The sequence below is a fragment of the Ambystoma mexicanum genome, chromosome 12, assembly GCF_040938575.1.
Source record: "Ambystoma mexicanum isolate Mex_15411 chromosome 12, UKY_AmexF1_1, whole genome shotgun sequence".
Taxonomy (NCBI): domain Eukaryota; kingdom Metazoa; phylum Chordata; class Amphibia; order Caudata; family Ambystomatidae; genus Ambystoma; species Ambystoma mexicanum.
In genome coordinates, this window is record NC_090936.1 from 924920679 (window position 1) to 924941759 (window position 21081).

General features: G+C 48.1%; 1 protein-coding gene across 2 annotated transcripts in view; it reads right to left on the reverse strand.

The window, feature by feature from the left end:
- Positions 1-21081, reverse strand: part of CDK17 (cyclin dependent kinase 17) — a 1505117-nt gene that overhangs the window by 286585 nt on the left and 1197451 nt on the right. For both annotated transcript variants that reach the window (XM_069629414.1, XM_069629415.1), the window contains one exon: positions 19634-19757. In XM_069629414.1, the coding sequence (XP_069485515.1) occupies positions 19634-19757 (124 nt within the window). The remainder of the gene's footprint in view (positions 1-19633; positions 19758-21081) is intronic.

Below are 21081 nucleotides of genomic sequence, written 5' to 3' on the forward strand. Positions count from 1 at the left end.
CCAACTCTGCACTGTTTGGTACGTTAGCCAAGCTGTGTACAGAGATGGCCGGCCCACAGTTTGCCAGAACTCTGAAGATGCACCCAGCCTGCCAACTGGCCTACCTACAGAGAGGCATCGAGAAGCATGATCGACCTGAAAGGTCTGTGGGAGACGTGACCACCACCAATCATTTTCAAGCCGAAATACCACCTGGCAAGACTGTGATGATGTCTGGCTACCTAAGCCACAGAGAACATGACAGTTACAGAAGGTTGGTGATGGGGGTTCCCGAGGGTGAAGGCATGCCTGGAGGTCTGTTGGTGCAGCGCACTATAGTAACCAACGATGGCCAAGGGCTGAAGAACATCAGAGTCCCTATCACAGACATTACAGACAATATCATACATATCCAAGGGGGCCTGCGCAGTTCTATCTCACCAACTCAGTGGACCAGGCTAATAGGGCAAGGAGCACTATCCTCCCTTTGATGTTCAGAAAATCAACTTTGGAGACTCGCTCTTGTCTGAATGAGAAAAGGATAATCTACGAAATCAGTTGTTGCTGCAAGTCAACATATTTTCCACGAGTGATTGGGATCTGGGTGAAGCTCGGGGTGTGGGGCACCACATCCGGCTGAATGACAACACCACATTCAGAGAGAGGTCACAGATTGGCTACTGCTGATGTGGAGGACATCCGGCGGCATCTCGAGGAACTGTTAAATGCTGGAATCATTCAAGAGTCCTTAAGTCCCTATGCTTCGCCTATAGTGGTAGCTCGGAAGAAGAATCACGGTGTGCGGCTGTGCATCGACTACAGGCGCCTGAACAGCAGAACGGTACCCTGGCCAATATACTACGCCCCGAGTAGAGACAGCCTTAGACTGGCTGGCAGGAAGCAAGTAGTTCTCGGTCCTGGATCTAAGGAGTGAGTATTATCAAATTCTGATGCTGCTGGAAGACAAAGAGAAGACTGCTTTCATTTGCCCGCTGCGTTTTACCAATTAACCTAAATGCCTCAAGGGATATCGGGAGCTCCAGCCACTTTTCAGCGACTGATGGAACACACTGTGGGCGATATGAATTTATTGGAGGTACTGGTCTAGCTTGATGATGTTATCGTTTTTGGAAAGACCCTGGAAGAGCATCACCAAAGACTGTTGAAGGTCTTAGATCGACTCCGGCAGCAAGGCCTCAAGGTGTCCCTAGAGAAATTTCAGTTTTGCCGAACCAGCTTGAAATGCATCGGCCATGTGGTATCAGCAGAATGGGTTAGTGTGGACTCCATCAAGATGGAAACTCACAGGAAGTGGCACAAACCACAGAAACTGTGGGAGTTGCGGAGCTTCCTGGGATTTTGCAACTATTATAGAAGATTCGTGCTAGGATTGCCAATATAGCCCGGCTGCTCACAGAACTGACCAAGGGAGAAGACAGTGACTAATATGAAATCAACTGCAAAGCACTATATCACCCTAAGGCAATGTTCGTGTTGCGGTGGAGTGACGAGTGTGACAGAGCATTCGCCCTGTTGAAGACCCTCTCAGAAGCGCCTGTTCTGGCCTATACAGATTCTCAGCTGCCCTATATTCTGCATATAGACGCCACCCATGATGGACTGGGTGTAGTGCTATAACAGGAACAGCAGGGCATTATCAGACCTTCAGCATTTGCCAGCCGTCGAATAAAAGCCCATGCAAAATACACTATCCAACTCACAAGCTGAGGTTTCCGGCCCTCAAGTGGGTGTTGACTGAAAAGCTACAGGATTAACTCTACGGCACACAATTCACTGTAACAACAGACAATATGCTAACCTACATCCTCACATCTGCCAAACTGAACCGCACATGCCATCGCTGGCTGGCAGCCTTCTCAGCTTACCATTTCCAGTTAAGAGTACTACCCAGGAATTAACAATACTGGCGCTGACACCCTATCCAGAAGGCCACCGTCCAGAGAGAGAGAGGGCTCTCTATACCCAGAGATAGCATATGTGGCTACTGTGAGAGCTATTTGCCTTAATTAAACTCTCGGACATGCTGAACCAACTCGTTTTATCGACTGCCTTGGAGGGACTGCTAATGGAGTTCCTGTAAGTTATTGTGATGACATCAGTCTATTGGCTCAAGAACTGCCACATTTGACCAGGGCTGAATTAGGACAAGCACAATTGAAGGACTCCGATATACGGGAGGTGCGCAAAGCTAAAGGAAATGGAGCTGAGGGACCACCAAACAATCCCAATGTGGCAGGTCTATAGAGATACGGCAAAGAGTGAAAGACTCATTAAAAGGTGGTGTGCTGTTCAAAGAGAGCCAAGATAAAGGGTAACTTATTCACTGTCTCATGCTTCTTTGCTCTCTCCATCCGGTGGCACTACAAACCCAACATGCTCAACATGGACATCTGGGAAGTGAAGGCACACTGGATTTAATCCAAAGCCATTTCTACAGGCCCTGATTGGGCCTTTAGGTAGAGGATTACTGCAGAACTTGTGCACGTTGCATCCTCAGGAACACCATCTTCTGTCCGGACACATCACTTCTGAACCGATGGATTTGGTCTGTGTGGACTTCCTGAGCCTTCAGCTAGACAGCAGTGAGGCTCAAAACATACTAGTGGTGCCTGATAACTTTACCAGTATGCCCAAGTATACCAGACATACCAGACGAAAGACCAGAACGCCACCACGATAGCCAAAGTACAGGTGGGACAAATTCTTTGCACATTATGGCTGGCTAGCACGGCTACTTTCAGATCAAGGGCCTGACTTTGAATCCAAGCTGATTGCGGGGTAGTTTTAGCCAGAATATTTCCCCTGTACTGTAAGTTTTCTTTGGGTACCATTCACTTTTCCTCCAATGTTCTAAACATAGGGTATATCTTCTGGGGTTCCTCCCTCTGTTTAAACGAAGCAGTGGTAGGGCGTAGCACTCTTTAGCTGTAAATTCGACTGGGAGACATTCAGCTCTGACATTTGCCCTCACCCACTTTTACCCAACATTCATCTTCCTTAACCTCACTCAGATCATCTCTTAGTTGAACATGCCCACCTGAGGCACCAAAACTTGGGTACACTGAGATTGTTCAAATCCAGAGCACCCCCTCGCCCCCCCCCCCCACTACAGGAGTCATGCAATGTGTGATAGTACCCTAAGCTTTCAGTCAACAACCTGCCTTAGGAGTATCCCTTGTTTGATGATGTCCTTGCTCATTTTCATTTGAAGACAAGGGGGACTTCACAATTTTCGCCAGAACAGCCTGTTTCCCCATTGTTTCGTCAACCGTTAGCCTTAATTGGTGCAAAAATTGTCTTAGCCCATTATTCCGCTATCAGGGGCCTTACAATTTTTCAGTTTCTTTTGATTTTTTACACTTTACTGGCATCAATACTGATGTCTGCCGGCATCAATACTGATGTATGTACTGAAATTGTTAACTATCATACTACTGTTTAGAAATGGTAGGTCAATAGCCCCCTTTGCTTCCAGGGACTTTGCAACCAAAATGGAAACTGTTGGGTGAGAGTCTTCATGCACAGATGCCTGTACCAGTATACTCTCTAGTTTAGCAGGAGGTACCGCCGGGCTAGATAATACACTATCACCTGGAAGGGCGGCAGAGAGCCAATCAACTTCCAGAGGAGCATTTTGCAATGCATACTCATCAATCTTTGTTTTAAGGCATTCCCTACATTCAACTACTGTCGGGATTGCCCCCCCCCTCAATTCATTACTTCTCTGATTCAGATTTGATGCTGTGATATAACCTTTAATAAAATGTATCTTGGTGCATAATTCTTTCAATGTCAGACGCACCTCCCGCATTTCAAAGTTTAAGGTATCATAACCTCAGTTTGTGTCCAAAAAGCGGGACAACCCTGGAAAAGATAATTCATCTATGGATGTAACCTCATGACCATTTTCCAAACAAATTCTCCCTTGCGGGGAACCCTACATTGACTGAACCAATTTCTCTTTAGTATCAGTTACATCATTTATTACACCCTTGTTCGGTCCACCCAAGCCCTCATTAACCAGTGGTCTAGTAATCAATTGCCTTAACGGGAACCTAATATATCATGTTGCAATACAGGTTGAATAGGCCAATGTAACAACATTTCAGTCAATTCGTCTGCCTCAGTAAGTGAGTCTGGTAAAGTCCAAAGGTTTGATTTATAATCTAAGTAAAGACAGACTCGCTTCCCCATTTCATGAGAAATTACCAGGACCAGTATCAAACATCTGACACCAGTTCCGCTTCATTATTAATCTGCACATGATGAGTATTTCGACCATACTTGCGAGTTAAACTTACGAGTTTCCTTTTTGCTTCTGGGCGACTCGTTGATAGATGAGTCTTTCAATAATGGCTGAACTCGGGGAGTGCCGTTAATCTCATTGTCTCCCGCACAACCAAGACCTCATTCTTTTTTGTCATAAGAGGGGTAACCACATCAGTGACGCAAGTCTTGGTGTTAGACACTGTCGCAGATAACCCACACCCCCCGCAATTATCACATTAGCATCATGGGTGTCATTTGTGATTGGGGAGCACAGTTTGTTGCTTCATCAACCTCATCACACAAGTCTAATGCCAGTCCAACTATTTGTTTTGAGTCAGATTCACTCTGTTGAGGATTCATTTTGCTTCTCAGAAGAGCCACCATATCCTTGTTAGGTTTGCAGGTGATTAAAAAATTGATTTTACTTCGGCTCCGTTATATGTGCAATTACGAGGCCCAGTGAGGTTCAAAAGGTATTAGGACCCACAGTTACACCACACGGGAAGAATCCTGAACAGCCAATTATGGCCAATTACAGATATAACTGCCAATAATACCTATTGCCAAGCAATGTTTAAGGGAGTCAGTAAGGCTCAGAGGCTACCTGCCCACAGTTGCCCTACAAAGTCGCAAATTTTCGAAAACCTTATAAGGTAGAATTTACTACCAAGGTTAAGCATTAAGACAAGGCAATCAATCAAAGAAAGCCTCACACACGTCCCAAACGCTTTGCTTATAGAAGCATTTGCATCTGGTCCAGTTGTTTTACATAGGCTGAAATAAAAGCAATACGCCTCGTACGACGTACTCAGGAAGGCATTCATGGTCGATGACCCTGCATCGGCATACCATGGTCCATGGAGCAAAACAAACAGCCCTAGTACTTGAAGCCAACAGGCTGAGTAGTTCAATCATCAAACGAGTATCTTTATATATGAAGCAGAATGAACGTATGTGTGTAAGTTTGTCTGGCTTTACAAATCCACACCTTTGAACCCACTGCTACCAAATTTAGCATCGATTCCTCATTTGCCTGGGGCAAGATTGTAGTCTATATTTGTATACAAAAGAAAACACTCTGTAGACACCAGATTCACTACAGTAGGTACTAGAAGGAGGCAACATTTTGAAAAGTGTCTGAAACAAAATGTGCAATGTGTTGGTTATTCTTTTGAAATGTATTACTACTGTATATAGTTCGGAAGTGTTTATTAAAGCATTTTTAAATGGAATAAATAAAATTACATTTTTATCACGCCACTCCAAATATGGGAAATAACAAGATTACAGTTTACTTAAGTTAATTCACGAGAAGAGAGCACAATCAATCAATCTTCCTTGGATATTTTCTTAATATCCAAGGATATTTTCTCAAGCCATTGAGTGATAAACATGCCGCACAAAAAACGAACATCACTTGGAAAAGCTCCATCTGATGCAAAGCAAAAATCAATATCAAGAGCTTCTGAAACACAACAACAAACAGCAGCACGACATGCTGACCAGAGGACAAGAGCAACTTTTTCCAGGGCAAATGAGATGCCAGAGCAAACTGAAGCAAGACTTGCCGACAAGAGCAACATCCTCCAGGGCACACGAGACACCACTTGATCAGGACAAAGGCAATGCCGGTTACTCCAGCTAGTAGTACATAAATCACACGGAGCACCTAAGCACTGGCAAAGGCTCGCATGTTACTGGAAATCCCAGCAGCAGTTCCTCTTACCTCCAAACAAAAAAACATGCACCGCCGAGGCCCCGACACCACGCACCAAACACACAACACACTTGTCTCCACACTATGCGCGCGGGATGCAGCTTATGTAGGGACTCTGCCTTCTCAAGGTGTTAAAGGGCCATTGATGTCCACGGCACCTTCACTTGTAAGATTTTCCTTTTTATCGTGTTGCTTCTGGTAAATTTCTGGCCTCACTGACACATAACACACTTATCTCCACAGTTATTCATCCTTAAATGCTACCATCCATTTGGAGGCTCCTTTATTTTCATATTATTGTAGATTTCAGTCAGGATTGTATCTCCTCCCGGGGCTTTCACTTTAGTTACTGCCTGTATAGCTCCCCAAATCTCTGTCTCATTGACGGGAGCATCTAGCTTCTCCCTCCAATCTCTTTTTATTTTGTTCAGCGATTACTAGAATATTACTTCTTCTACCTGTGTGCCATTCCAAGCAGGTCATTGACTGTAAAGCATCTGGTAGTATCTATTAAAAACATTGTCAATTGCCTGTCAATGCACTTTCTCCTACCTAATGTTAATTCTGCTTTTTCCACCATCCTGGGTTCTAACTAACCACGGCAGTAGACTCCATGTCTTGTCCCCAAATTCATGTTAACTCTTCCAAGATGTGGTCTTACAAATCAGTATGGCATCTAGTGTTTCAACATGCCATTTAGCCAGATCAATCATATCTGTTACTTTACATGAGCCTTGAGCCCCCTTCATGTCGAATGCTTCAATGTCACCCCACATTCTCTTTCATTTCCATTATAATGCTCTCTTTATTCCTACAATCTTTGAGGTACAATGTCCTCTCATGACTACACTTTAAATGCATTCCATTCTAATCAGTGGAGTGGTTTAATTACTCTCAAGTTAGGAGCCTTGACTCCCTCCTGTAAGCCAACATCTTGCAATGTCTCCAGCTCTTAGCCTCCAGGGTTGGACCCAGGCTTCTACCTAGATAACTTTAAACGTCCTCCTAAAGGAGCATGATCTGAGATCACTCTAGCCAAATAATGCAACTAACCAAATTTATGAAAATGAATCTTTAGTAAACCTAGTCCACTCAGGTATATAAATCATGAGTCCCAGAATAGAAAGAATATATTCTATCATTATTTAGCAGCCACCAAATGCCTACCCATTTTAAGTTTTTTACAATGAGCCTTGTATATCTGTTGCTGTTTTTCTCACCAGTCTCATTGGTTTGGATATATCCATCATCTCATCTAATACACAATTCAAATCACCCACGCCAACAACAAACCATCCATATAGCAGATACATGTTTAGGCCAGCTCCAGGAAGGACAGTGCCTCCCTCTTGAACAGGTTCATATACATCTACTAAGGAGATTTTCATCCCTTCTAGCAGCCCAACCTGTATTATATGCCGCCAATTTAAATATACCTGGCGTAAAGCACCCACCATCCCTAACAAAACTGCATTTACGTCAGCATCCACCATCTACAAAGCAGCCATCCTTGCTGCTAAAAAAGACACCTATGACTCAAGAATCCAGAACGACAAATTCAGCACAAAGGAGCTCTTTAGCATACTAAAAGAGCTCGAATCTCCTGCAACGCCCGCACAAGACTGCAACAAAAACGCTGGATGGTGCACGAAAATCCAGCAAGCCCTTGCAGATAAAATCACCTTACTCCAAAATAAGATCAAAGCAAAAAAGGCATGCCTAACATGCACTCAGCACATCCCCCCTAACTCGGATAAAACACCTCACCCTTGCACCCCTTCTCCTCACATGTCACACCTAACGAAGTTGAAGACATCATACAAAGCCTAAAACCTTCCCACTGCCAAGGCAATGTCTGCCCTGCCACGGTCATCAAGGACGGAGCTAAAAACCTAGCCCCTTTCATCACCTCCTTGAGAAACTCATTCTGTTCCAAACAGGTATCAAACAACCTCAAGGAAGCTTGGGTTATGCCACTACTAAACATTCTGCCCCTATCTCTTACTTCTTTATCAACTCTTCAAGCATTGGATGGCAGTCCTGCAAAAAAGCTATTTGTACTTGTGCAGTCTGTGCCGCTTCTTGTAATTTACCATTGAGTGCACATTCCAAGTGATTATGCTAATTGAGCTCGTACTTCCCCCTGCATAAATACCAAACATCCCCTCACCCTCTTGTGAGGCAAAAAAAACCTTGGTGTCATCTTAGACTCCTCTCTCTCCATCTCTCCTCATATCGAGGACATTGCCAAGAAGGCCCACTATCAGCTGCACCTCCTCAGAGGCATCCTCTCTTTCCTCGCCTTCCCCCAGAAACAATGTCTCCAGCGCTCTGGCCCTCTCTAGACTCGACTACTGCAACAGCCTCTTCCTAAATCTACCTTTATTCTCCCTTCGGTCCCTTCAACTAATCCAGAATAGGACCGCAAGACATATCCTTGGCTTCAAGCCCAGGGACTGCATCTCTCAAACCCTAAAATCTCTCCACTGGCTCGAAGTTGCTGCTAGGATTAAGATCAAGACCCTCATCCACAAGCTGTTTTGGGGACTGGGACCCCACTTCATCTAACTCATTTCCCTAAATACCTCCCAGCTAGAGCCCTTCGGTCCTCTAGCTCCAACTCTCTGCAGACCAAATGCTTCTCTAAGCAGACAGTGGGGGGTTGATGTTGCATCCTCCCCGGGAGCCACCCCTGAAATGGTCTCCCTGCCCCTCTCAGGCTTGCACCGGACCTCCTTTAGTTCCGGAAGCTCAAGACCCTCCTTTTCTCTTCTCCCTTCCCTCTCCCCCTTCCCTGCCAACTTCCCCGTCTGCTGCAGTGACTGGCTGCCTGGTTCCCTCTGAGTCCTACTGGGCATCATGCCCTCCCGGCCAGTCCACCCCCCTCCTCGCACTTCGCATGTGGACTCTCACCCCTTTCACCCCATGCAATCCCTGGCACTTGCCCTCCTGGTCTCCCCTTAGCACTCACCTAGCCCCCGTGGCCCTCTTACCCCCCTCATCCTCTCCTTTAACTTGCATTCTCTCCTCCTTTACCCTGCACTTCCTTTACCAACCTTTCCATTTGCATTTTGTGCTGACTAGCACCCCTCCCTTCTCCATCGCACTTCTCGTTACTTCACTTGCACAATCCGAATGTCACAAGGGCTAGTGGGACCATTATTGCTATCTTCTCCCTTGTTCGCCTTTTTTGTCTTGTGGTGCCTTGAAACACCATTTGTTGTACAGGTGCCTTACAAATATTCAATAAATAAAACATTCCAGTGGGGTTCTGCAATGCCCTAACCCACACATTTATAACTTAACACGTCCCCCCTTATCTTCCCTGCCCTCCCCGCTACCTGGCCCAGTACCGACATCTTATCAGATCCACCAGACCCAACTGTCCACACCATCCAACCCATTAGATACACCTACATTCCAATTATTGATCTGTAATTGCTAGAGTTCAGTAGTATTCTACTTGGACTCCCCTTAGTCTCATTGTGGAACGCTAACTGCCTCTGAAACTAGTTTCCTCAAACTTATCTAAACTTCTTAATTTTCTGTTTTGCCGGTAATGCCCACATATTAGCAGTCTCATTACACCCTTCAGTTTAATAACATCTTAACACTTTCCTCCCCCTTTAGATCACATGTTCCCAGCTACTTTATCTTCTCATGGATCTTCAACCAAACAAATCTATTATTTTACCATTCAGATGCTTCTATTCCTGTTTAATATATATATTTTTTTTTATTAAAGCTTTCAGCATACAAAAATACAAGCTTTTGCTTATGTACACATTTTTCCCTCCTCCCCATGCTGTTTAATATACAAGTTCTCTATAATACTATCTTATATCTAGTCCCCCACACTGCAAGTAATATTTGCTCATATAGCAGCATGTTTCAGATTCACTTCACCAATGATGAATAACCATGTCTTCTTGCCAGCACAGAAAACATCATTGCTTTACTCAGTCTGCCAGCCTCTCCCCCCTCCTGCAACAAGGAATTATCGAACTATCCTGCACGCCACAATCCACGCTTTCTTCTGTCTGCCTTTCTGGCTTGTGTACAACTGGTTGATTTACTCATTCTCTCCTTACTGCATAAATGCATTATCTTCTTCAGAGCTTGATCCTTCCTGAACTCTGTCCATATTAAGGCCCTGGGTTTCCATCATTGCTGTGTATCATAAAGGAGCGTCTTTCCATTATAGACTACTTTCACTTTGCAGGATAGAATAGCATGAACCGGATTGGATTCTTTACCTCCCTGAAGGAGTTACAGGATCTCTGCGCCCCTTGGATATAATCTGGAAAGGCAGGCAGAGTAGATTTCAATTTCTGGCTTCCATTGTTCCTTGCATGCTTAAGAATGGTCTCTCTGTCACCATAATTTACGATCCCATCGATGATAGCGTGTGGTCGGGTCCAAGAGCAGGATGGGAATGCCCTCTCCATGCTCCTATTCATGTCAGAAATAGTTTTTTCCACAAAGCCCATTGGATCCCTACCATACTCGCCTTCTGAAGGCCCACCACCCTGTCATTACAGCAGCGGGCCCTCCCGTTCGCATCGTCCACGCAGTTCTCAAGAGTGACATTGGCACGCGATAGCTCTAATATTTGGATAATATACACCTTAATCCTCCCCTCTATTATTGCCACCTTGGATTCTGAGGTGGACATTCTGATAACATTTTCAGGTCTTGCCTAAGCAAGTATACATCCACTCCAATTGCAGCTATGTTATTCTCCACTGTGGTTCTCCAATCTTGTGTAGCTTTCAAAATATCTGAGGTAGGAATTTGATCTACTACTCCTCCTTGCAGTGCAGTCAAGGACCCAGCTGCTGATTCTTCTGTATATTTATAAATGTTAACGTGTCACACTCCCTTCTGTGGCTGCCCATCTGTCTTCTTCACACTCAGTCTGCTCCAATTGGATTCCAACAGTGCTCTTGTGGTCAGCACAATGATTTCTGATATGCTGTGCACTCTCAACAGCCACTCAGCCTCTAATGGTCAAGGTTACTGCATACCACCATAAATCTCACCTTTTGGCAACCAGTGCAAAGGCTGTCATGTACCCTCCGAATATGCTGAAATCGCTTCACAATTCGGGCTTGCAGTGATCCAAATCTGTTCTGCTTGTACTGGCTTGCTCTCAACTCTCAAGGAATCCCAGGCTACGTAGCCATTTCATCCTGTCCCCCTAGAGCTCCGCTGCGTTCACTGCAGAGACCCACTGTAGGGGTGAGCATCTCTGCATTCAGGATGCATCAGATTCCCGAGTGCAGTATGTAATGAAGCGGGGTCAAAAACCAAACTCTCCCCTCCAATACTTGTGCTCCGGTGCCACGTCACCTCCCAGAAGGCCCCGCAGTCTCAGCACAGACTCACAGGTTGTGCTGAGGATTTTTCACAATCTGAGCGATCATGGATTCAATTCCATTTGATACCCTGTGATTCAATTCCTTTCAAGAGTCACCGGGCATACTCTCCTCCTTCCTTTGGGTCACAGTTTGTTGCGTTATCACTCTGATGCACCGCCACATGCCTGGTGAATCTTGCAGGTGGCCTCCACGCAGACTCGGAGGCTTTCCCACAGAAGGCACTGCCCTGGTCCCACTGCTTCACTGTGCGGAGCCACCCACCATCATGAAGGTGCCACAGGTTCAAGGCTCCCGACTCGGGCTCATCCACAGTTTTCCCCACAATCCAAGTTCTATGTCAACTTCCTTCTTTACTCCTTTGGGGGCATGTACTCCATTCTCATTTGAAGTTTTCACATGGGTCAATACAAATTAGGTTTGCTAGGGCAGTGTCATGGAGCTCTCCTGAAGTACAGCCCCTATTCATGGCTGCCGGCTCAGCCTTTAATCTCGCTTTAGTTCGAATCGCTTGGCAAACAGCCCAAAACAACCAAGCAGTAATAAAATGTTCAGCAGCAGGCCGGAAATGTGTTCAAAAGGAACAAAGAAACCTTTCCTTAAACCCAAGAGACAGACAATCCAATCTATCAAAAATCGATAAGCAACAAGTTACTTACCTGCAACTGTTGTTCTCCAGCATGGGTCTGGCTTGGATTCACAAGCTCATGAATATTCCCTGTCGTCGGGCTGGGAATCCTCGGTAAAGAAAAAATCAGTTTTGTTTCTGAACTGTCTTTCTCCTAACAACCAATCACTGGTCTCTGGGTCATACTGCCTCCAGCCAATGAAAGCTCTCTACCTAAGCCCCTCCTCTGGCAGCCATCTTCAGATTTGGTAGTACGTAAAGTGGCAGTAGGACCAAGAGAAGAGCCGCAGAGGGGTAGGCTGGAGGGTTCGCATGTGAATCCATGACAGACCCAGGCTGGAGAACAACAGTTACAGGTAAGTAACTTGTTCCTTTCTCCAGCATGGGGTCTGGCATGGATTCACATGCTCATGAATAAAGAATGCATAGCAGTACACACATGCACAACCACAGGAGTTGGCAAGGCTCAACATTAAGCATTTCAACATCTCAACATTAAGCAACTCTTACCTCCGAGGCTCACCTTCAAGCGAACATGTTGCGCTGCACTGCTTGGCCAAATCTGGACTCCTCCCTGGAATCCCGGTCGACGCAGTAGACTCTCGTGAAGGTGTGCGTCGACCTCCACGTAGCAGCCCTGCAGATGTCCAGCAGGGGCATACCAGACAGGAACGCTGTAGTTGCAGCGATCGCTCTGGTCGAATGGGCTCTCGGACGGCCACGCAACGGCCGGTTTGCCAACCAGTGACAATGGGTGATGCAGCCGGAGAGCCACATGGAAATGGAAGCCTTGGAGAGGGCCTTCCCTTGGTTCATAGGACCAAAGTTCAGAAACAGCTGTGATGTCTTCCAAAAACTCTTTGTGCGGTCCACGTAGAACTTCAGCGCTCTAGCCGCATCCAGAAAGTGCAAAGTCCTCTCAGCCGGCGACGAAGGCGACAGGAAGAAAACAGGTAACACCAAGGGCTCGGTGAGATGGAAGTCCAATGGCACCTTGGGCATGAAGGAGGGGTCATGACCCTTGTTTCGTGGAATGTTAAGTACGGAGGCTTACAGGAGAGGGCCTGGATCTCTCCCACTTGTGCGGAGGTGATGGCCACAAGAAACGCTGTCTTCCACAATAAGAATTTCTGCGGCTCTGAATGCAGAGGCTCGAATGGAGGACCCATGAGCCTAGTCAGCACCCACGCCGGGGCCGGAGCCTTCACCAGCGGGAACGAACGGAAAAGTCCTTTCATGAACTCGTTGACCAGGCGGTGCGACCACAGCGACGACCACCCCGGAGTTCTAGTGTAGCGTGAGATAGCCGCTAGATGAATCATGCGCCAGCCCCGCCTTGGCCAGTGACAGCAAGTACGGCAGCACTTGAGGGGCCGTAATCCATAGAGGGTTTATCTTCTGTGCACGGCACCAGACGGTGAACCTCTTCCATTTATGTCAGTAGCACTTAAGAGTAGAAGCAGCCCTGGGCTTGGCAAGTACCTCCTTGCAGTCCGCCGGGATCTCGTATCCTCCAAACTCTAGTCCTGCAGGAGCCAGGCCTGCAAGTTCAGCGACCATGGGTTGTGGTGCAGAATTGCGCCTCCTTCCCTGGCGAGCAGATCTGCGTCCGTCGGAAGCCTCGTTGGAGGGGACCCTGGCAAGTCCAGAAGGTCCAGGTACCAGATTTGTCTCGGCCACGCCGGTACGACGAGGATCATCCTGCACCTGACCGTCTGAGTTGATTGATGAGTCGCAGAAGCAACGGCAAAGGGGGGTATGCATAGAGGAACAGGCTGTCCTAGGGGAAAGAGAATGTATACCCCATGCTCCCTGGCTGGGGAAACCTGCTGGCGAACCTCCGGCACTTGGTGTTCGTCGCCATCACAAACAGATCGATGTGGGGATTGCCCCATCGTCGGAACAGAAGATCCACTTGATCCTGCCGAAGCTCCCACTCGTGGCATGAGCGCAGCTCCCTGCTGAGGGAGTTGGTAATAATGTTCTTCACTCCCGCCAAATGAAACGGGACGAGGAAAATCCTCTGGGCCACGGCCCAGTGCCATAGGTCCTGAGCCTCTCTGGAGAGTGCTGGGGATCTGGTGCCCCCCTGCTTCCAGATGTAGAACATCGCGGTGGTGTTGTCCATGAAGACCTGTACCACCTTGCCCTTGAGGGCCCAAAACACGGCCCGGAGCTCCACAATGTTGATATGTAACTACTTCTCTTCCAGCAGCCACAGGCCTCTTGCGTAGAGACCTCCGATGTGCGTGCCACATCCTTCCAAGGAGGTGTCTGTCGTGACAGTCTCCTGATGAGGCGGGGTCTGGAAGTCCGTGCCCGCCGACAGATGCACACAGACACCCCACCACTGTATCGCTCGACGGAACATCTCGTCAAGAAAGATCTTGTCCTCAAAGCTTCCCGATACCTGGATCCAACGGGCGTCGAGGTACTCTTGCAGTGGCCGCATCCGCCGCCTGCACAGTCGAACGAGGTATATGCATGACAACATCATGCCGAGAAGGGATTTTATGGCCCTTACCCTTGCGATCTTCAGTGTCAACAGCCATTGCATCTTTCCCAGGATGGCCACTAGCCTCTCCTCCAATGGGGACGCCAGGCATGACACTGTGACGAGTCGAGACCCCAGAAACAGTGCGTCTTGTGATGGCACCAAGCAAGATTTTGCATAGTTCAACGAGAACCCCAGCTCCACCAGCAGCTGGACGGTTTCCGCTGTGTGAACGACGGCGATCTCTGTAGATTTCGCTTGGATGAGCCAGTTGTCCAGGTAGGGGTAAACGTGAATCCCTCAGAGACGCAGCCAAGCTGCCACCGGCACCAGGCACTTGGTGAAGACCCTTGGCACTGACTTTAGTCTGAAGGGAAGGGCCTTGAACTGATAGTGCTGCCCTTGAAACACGAAGCACAGGAACTTGCGCTGTCCTTTGTGTATGGGGATGTTAAAGTAGGCATCCTCTAAGTCCAATGACGACAGGAAATCCCCTTTTTCCAGCTGTCCTAACACGTGCTTAAGGGTGACCATCTGGAACTTCTGTGATCTGATCTACTTGTTCAAGCGGCGGAGGTCCAGGATGGGTCTCCAACCGCCCATCTTCTTCTTGACGAGGAAGTACAGAGAGTACACTCCGGAGCCCCGGAGTCTCTTTGGGACGAGTTCTATTGTGCCCTTCCTCAGCATGGCCCGCACCTCCAGCAGAAGCTGGGGGACGTGGTGTTCCTGTTTGGCCACGGGTGGTATAGGAGGACACTTCCGTTGGAATTCCAGAGTGTGTCCATGGGCTAGCGTGTCCAGCACCCAACAGTCGGTGGAGATGGTCTTCCACACGCCGACAAAGTTAGTCAGCCGGCCTCCCGCCGGGGTGCGCGCTTGGGGGCCCGAAGTCCCGTCCAGTTTAGTCCTGCTTCGCCGTAGAGGGGCCGCCTTGGGAACCTTGGTGACGGCGGCGACCTCCACCGGGCTTGCCGCGGCCCCGGGTGGCCTCCTGGGTCGAAGAACGGGATGGTTGATGGTAGGATGACACAAAGCCACCAAAGCTTTTGGAAGAACCCTGGGACTTTCCACTGGAGGTCCAAAAGGATGGCCGTCGCTGCTGAAGCGTGCCCAAAGCGCGTGCCGTCTCAGTGTCCGCCTTGATAGTCTGGCGGGACTCATCCACCGTCTTGCCAAACAAGTTATCCTTGTGAAAGGGTATGTCCAACACCTTCGACTGCACCTCCTGGCAGAAGTAAGTGGCCTTCAACCAACCCCGCTGACGAAGGCAAACGCTGTTGCCCATCTGGCGGAACACTGTGACGGCTATATCCGTGGCCACCATGATGGCATGGTCCGATGCCACCTCGCCTTCCTGTAGTATCTCCAGCACTTCCGCTCTCTTGTCGTCGGGCAGAAAGTTCAGGAGAGGAGTGATCTTGAACCAGAGCTCCCTGTTGTAACGAGCCACAATGGCGTGGGCAGACTTGATGGTCTTTGCTGCTGACTAGATGACTCGTCGTCCCATGGCGTCCAGCTTCTTTCCGTCGCTGTCCGGCGGGGTGGGAGGGCGGGTGGTGATGTCGACACAGACGAGCCCGCAGACTTCTTCCTAGCTGCCGCCGAGACCATCAAAACCAGGGAAGGCTGCGATCTCAAGCACTTGAGTGCAGAATCCAGCACCCTGTACTTTTTCTCATACCAGTCCCTCTTCACTGGGGCCGCGGACGAGTTCTTCATGAGGGACAGTCCCTCGTCCCAAATCTCGTCCAACAGTGGGATAGACAGCACTGTCTTCCTCTTAGCCTCCCGGTGCTGGTACAGGAAGCCCTCCTTTTCCTCTCGAGTACGTTGGAACAACTCCGTGTTACGCTCACCTGGCCTCTGCGGGGACGTTGGGGCAAGGTTGCAGCCCTCCCGGGATCTGGCGTCCCTGGATCAGGCTTCTTCCCCTGCTCCTGTGTTGTGGACTGCTCTGGTAGTTGAAACTGCGCCTATCAGGATACGAGAGGTTGTGAGGATGCTGTGATATGGCTGTAATTCTTGAACCCTTTCCCAGAATGAGCATATGTTTGCCCATATAGTCTCACCTGTTTAACTATGAGGATGAGCTCTCAGTCCTGCTTCTCAGGTGAAGGGGCGCTTTAATTGGACCTAATTCCTTCACTGGTCCGGGTGTGTGGCAGCCCAGACCGGCTGTGACTGATCCACTTCGAGGGTAAGTGTTGTTCAACAATGATTACTGTTTGTAATCGTTTGCAATGTCTTTTTTCCCATGATTAGTGTTTGTATCCCTAGTCTTTCTTTCTCCCCAATAGGTGCTGAAGGCCCAGCGGAGTCGCAGTGCTGGAAGTGAGCCCAAACAGAGCCCTGAGGAGTTTACAATGTCCCAAAATAGATGGTAAGTTTGGGCCCTAGGGTCAGCGCGAAGGTTCTGTAGTGCGCGACCTTAGCGAATTGTCTTTATGTTGTTTCTGACCTTATTTGGCCTGCAGGTATGGCCTGGCGACGTCCCATGAGGTGCAGCTGTCTGAAGATCTGTTGGCGGGTGATGGATGGCTGCAGCCGCGAGGATGCTGGTAGAGAAGAACTCCCGCGGAAGTTTTGGACCTGCGGAGCAGGTAAGGAACGCTGCAGGTGATGGAGTTGCTGGAGTAGATGGTATTGCTGAAAGCAGGTAAGATCCGCCCTTGCGATGGTAGGCTTCGGGCGATGGTATTGCTGAAAACAGGTAAGAAGCACTTCATGCGGCGGTGAGCGTTACGCTGCATGAGCAGACTAACGCTAAGCGCTGGCATGCGGGCGGGGCAGGCTTAAAGAGCCTGGTCCCAGCCACGCCCCTTTGCTCTGCTTGATGGCTCCACCCTGCCACTCCCAGAAGATGCTGCACATGTAGCTCAATGCATTCCTATGGCCATGCACGGCCTGGGTGCACGTGGGGGCCCTGCAAGAGATGAAATAACACGTGCACTAGGAATAAAGTGTGCCCTTTAAGTGATGTAACTTGTGGTGCTTGCCCTATGGCCATGACATTCCGAGGCACGCGATATCATGACGTGAAAAGAGCCAATTTCGTCAGGTGGCGAGGATCTGGGTGGCGAGGACGTGAGATCCACTCCGACATCGTCGTCCGTAACCGTGCCAGTCGTCGCTATCTCCAATTCCGTCTCATCCCTCGGTGGGCGGAGGGAGGCGACAGATGGTAAGGAGGTGAAGGATGAACTCTTCTTGTGCGGGGGTTCTCCCGACGGCCCAGGTGCCGTGGGGTATCCCGCCGGCGACAGGGGCATCCTTGTCTGAATCTTCGAGCACAGAGTGTGTAGTGCCTGAAGGATGTCCACAGAAGGCAGCGGTGGCTGCTGTGGTGATTGCAGTGGAAGGGTCAGCGGCAGAAGCGTAGTGTCCTCCGGCTCCTGAACGCCCTGCTCCTCTTCGTCGGTGTCTCCGTCACTCTCCACATCTGCCTTGTTGGGGTCCATGGCCGTAGGACCTGGCCTCGACGAATCTTTGGTCCAAGAACAGCAAGCTCCTCGGAGGAGGAGATGTCCGTGCCCTTTAGGACTACCGTGCCCCCCCCCCCTTCTTCTCGATCAAGGGAGTTTGTTTCAGGGACATGACCGGCATAGTCTTCACCGGTGTCTTCTCTACCGGCTGAAAAGATGATTCCCTCCTGGCCGGCAGGGAAACTCTCGATTTGGGGACAGTGTCCTGTGAATCCGTATCGACTGCCTTCGCCAGGGGCGACCCCACTCCTTCAATTGAGCTTTTCACCAGGTGAATCTGGTCCTTAACAACCTTGGTCGTGCTTGGGGCCTTCACCGTGGGGGGGAGAGCCAACCCCACGCCCCCCCTTGGCCTTCTCCGTCAGAGCCGACCGGGACTTCTGCAGAAGGTTACCCGGGAGCTCCGACTTACTTTTCTTTGCCGAGCCGGACCGTTGGCTCGTGGTCGAAGGTGCCGGAGATGCTGCACCTGACCTGGCCGCAGAGGAGCCCGCAACAATGGCTCCCAGTACACAGACTTGCAGTGCTTTGCCTTCTGTTGGGCCCCCGTCGCTGGGGCGCCCTCAAAAGGTCTAAGACCACTGCTCGGATTTCATCTTGCGGCTGTGTGACCGGGGCTCACCTGACTGGAGCCACTTGCTAAGCCGATCACGACGGTCCTTTATGGTGCAGGGCACCATATCCTTGCAGAACACACAGGCCTCCCCCACGTAAGTCTTGTCGGTACGTAGGCAGTAGAGGCACAGGGAGTGCCCATCGTCCAGGAAAATGTTCCGTAGTCCACATCCCGGGCAAATCCTGAACAGAGGCGTTGAGTCTCCTCTATCTTCATCCATGTCCACGCGGCATAGGCCTACAACAATCTTCTGGAATCCTCCAAAAAGTGAACTCGCTGAAAAATCGCCCTTGAGGGGTGTAGAAAGTTCTGAAAAACGGGTCCCCGTTAGTCGGAAGATGGATCGATGGAGCTTGAGGCTCGATTGACCGAAAAAATAAGAGCAAACTCTTAGAAAAATCGCAAGTAAAAGCTCGAGAGCTATAGCACGAGGACTCCCAACACTTGAACGTGCAGTAAAAATCTGAAGATGGCTGCCAGAGGAGGGGCTTAGGTAGAGGGCAGTCATTGGCTGGGGGCAGTATGACCCAGACACCAGTGATTGGTTATTAGGAGAAAGACAGTTCAGAAACGGAACAAACTGATTTTTTCTTTACCGAGGATTCCCAGCCTGACGGGGAAGATTCATGAGCATTTGAATCCATGCCAGACCCCATGCTGGAGAAGACACCGATGCAGTGAACAGAATCTGAAAAAGGCTCTAAGAGGAAGAGCTTATACAGCTCATTTAAAAATTCTGAGGAAAAGGAACAAAATGAGGTGGATTGGCCAAAACTTAAAGTTTGCTATAAATGCAATGGATTTGATTTATAATCAGGATTCCCAGTCCAACAAAGGGAATTGTTTGATGCATGTAAGACTGTTAAAGATCCAATGTCGAAGCATGCATTTTTTATATAGTTAAGATTCTTAAACATGGAAAAGAAAATCATTTTTAAGAATCATATCACAAAAACATTGTTTTGATTATTTATGAGTGCGAGAGGTTTTACATTTTTGTAAAAAAAAACACAAATCGGCATACTAAAGAACTGTTCGTCACATACCAAAATCTGCCAATTTTAATTCCCCTTTTTCATTGATGAGCAGGTTTTGTGGCTTCAAGTCTCGGTGTAGCACTTTCCTTTTATGACAGTAGGACAAGCCACGTAAAATCTGGTACAAGAATATCTGCAAAAGGAAAACAGGAAACAAAATAAAGAAGTAAAGTTTAGATTACATGACATATTTCAACACAAAATTGAGGGAGCCAATCAGTTAACTCCTCAAAACAATATGTTCATCGCATTCACTGATGTGCTCAAGAATCTTGTCAAAATAATAACACTACTAGAACGTATTATGAATCTCTTTTAATAGACATATACTACAATCAGATGGTCTTACATTACTATCTAACAAAGGACGTGTTTACTGGCAAATATTTAAAACTCAGAGTGCAAACAAGACAAAAGCCCAAATAACATTGTATACACCTTGATGCAGCAATTTCAACTTTGAATCAAACACATACTGAAAGTCTTAGTAGAAATAAATATATAACTTTTATTGCCTCGCAAACAGAGCTGAATTCTCAACAGTAGCACCTTTTCCTAAATGCTGGCTTGAGCACCTGACCCACAGTTATCCGCAAGAGTCATGAATGTCTCATTATTTTCAGTTCTCTTTGATTTAAAGACAGGCAACCGTAAGGCTTTTTTAACAGCAGACACAAAACATGCTCATGGACCGCACTGTCACTGCTTTACAAATGTCTCTCAAAGGGGTGTGTGTCAGGTATGCAGTCAGTGTTGCCTTTCCCCTCGTTGAATGGCATGTTACACTATCCAGTAACAGTATATTTGGTGCACAAAGCAGAGCTTAATACTGTCTTCAACTCGTGTGTTAATTGCATCTTTGAATACAGAGTCAATTCTTGGGCATGCCATAAGCCACAGAAAGTTGAGATGTAGATCATAAGTCCTTAGTTCCGTCTACACAGTAGGGCATCACACTTTTCACAACTAATGCATGGAGCGATTTAAGAATGCAGATAGATTTCATTTCTTGGTACACAGGTGGGGGTTGCTGTTTTTTCTTTATCTGGATACAGCCACTAGGTTAGCACACTTAGGGAAGAATATTGCAGACCAGATTCCATCAGATGAAGAAGGCAGGGTAGGACTTCCTGCAGTCGGCAAGCAGCTGGGTTCAGTTTTACTCTTTTAAAACAAATGCAAAACCTTTTCCACGTCAGGAAACATGGTGTTGGTAGAACCTGCTCCCAAGTATGCTAGCACTTCCATTCTATTCTGAGGAAGAGTTAGGTGACCAAACTAGCATTGCAACAGCCAGGTTGGTAAGTTGACAAGTTGAGGAAGGCTGGAATTTGGTGTAGAATCACCTTTACTCTCATGGTGGACAATACTGTGTACACCATAAGTTGAAAGCGGTCTGCTATGGACATTCAGGAAATCAGAAGACCACATTTATATGGCCTAATCGGACTATAGGA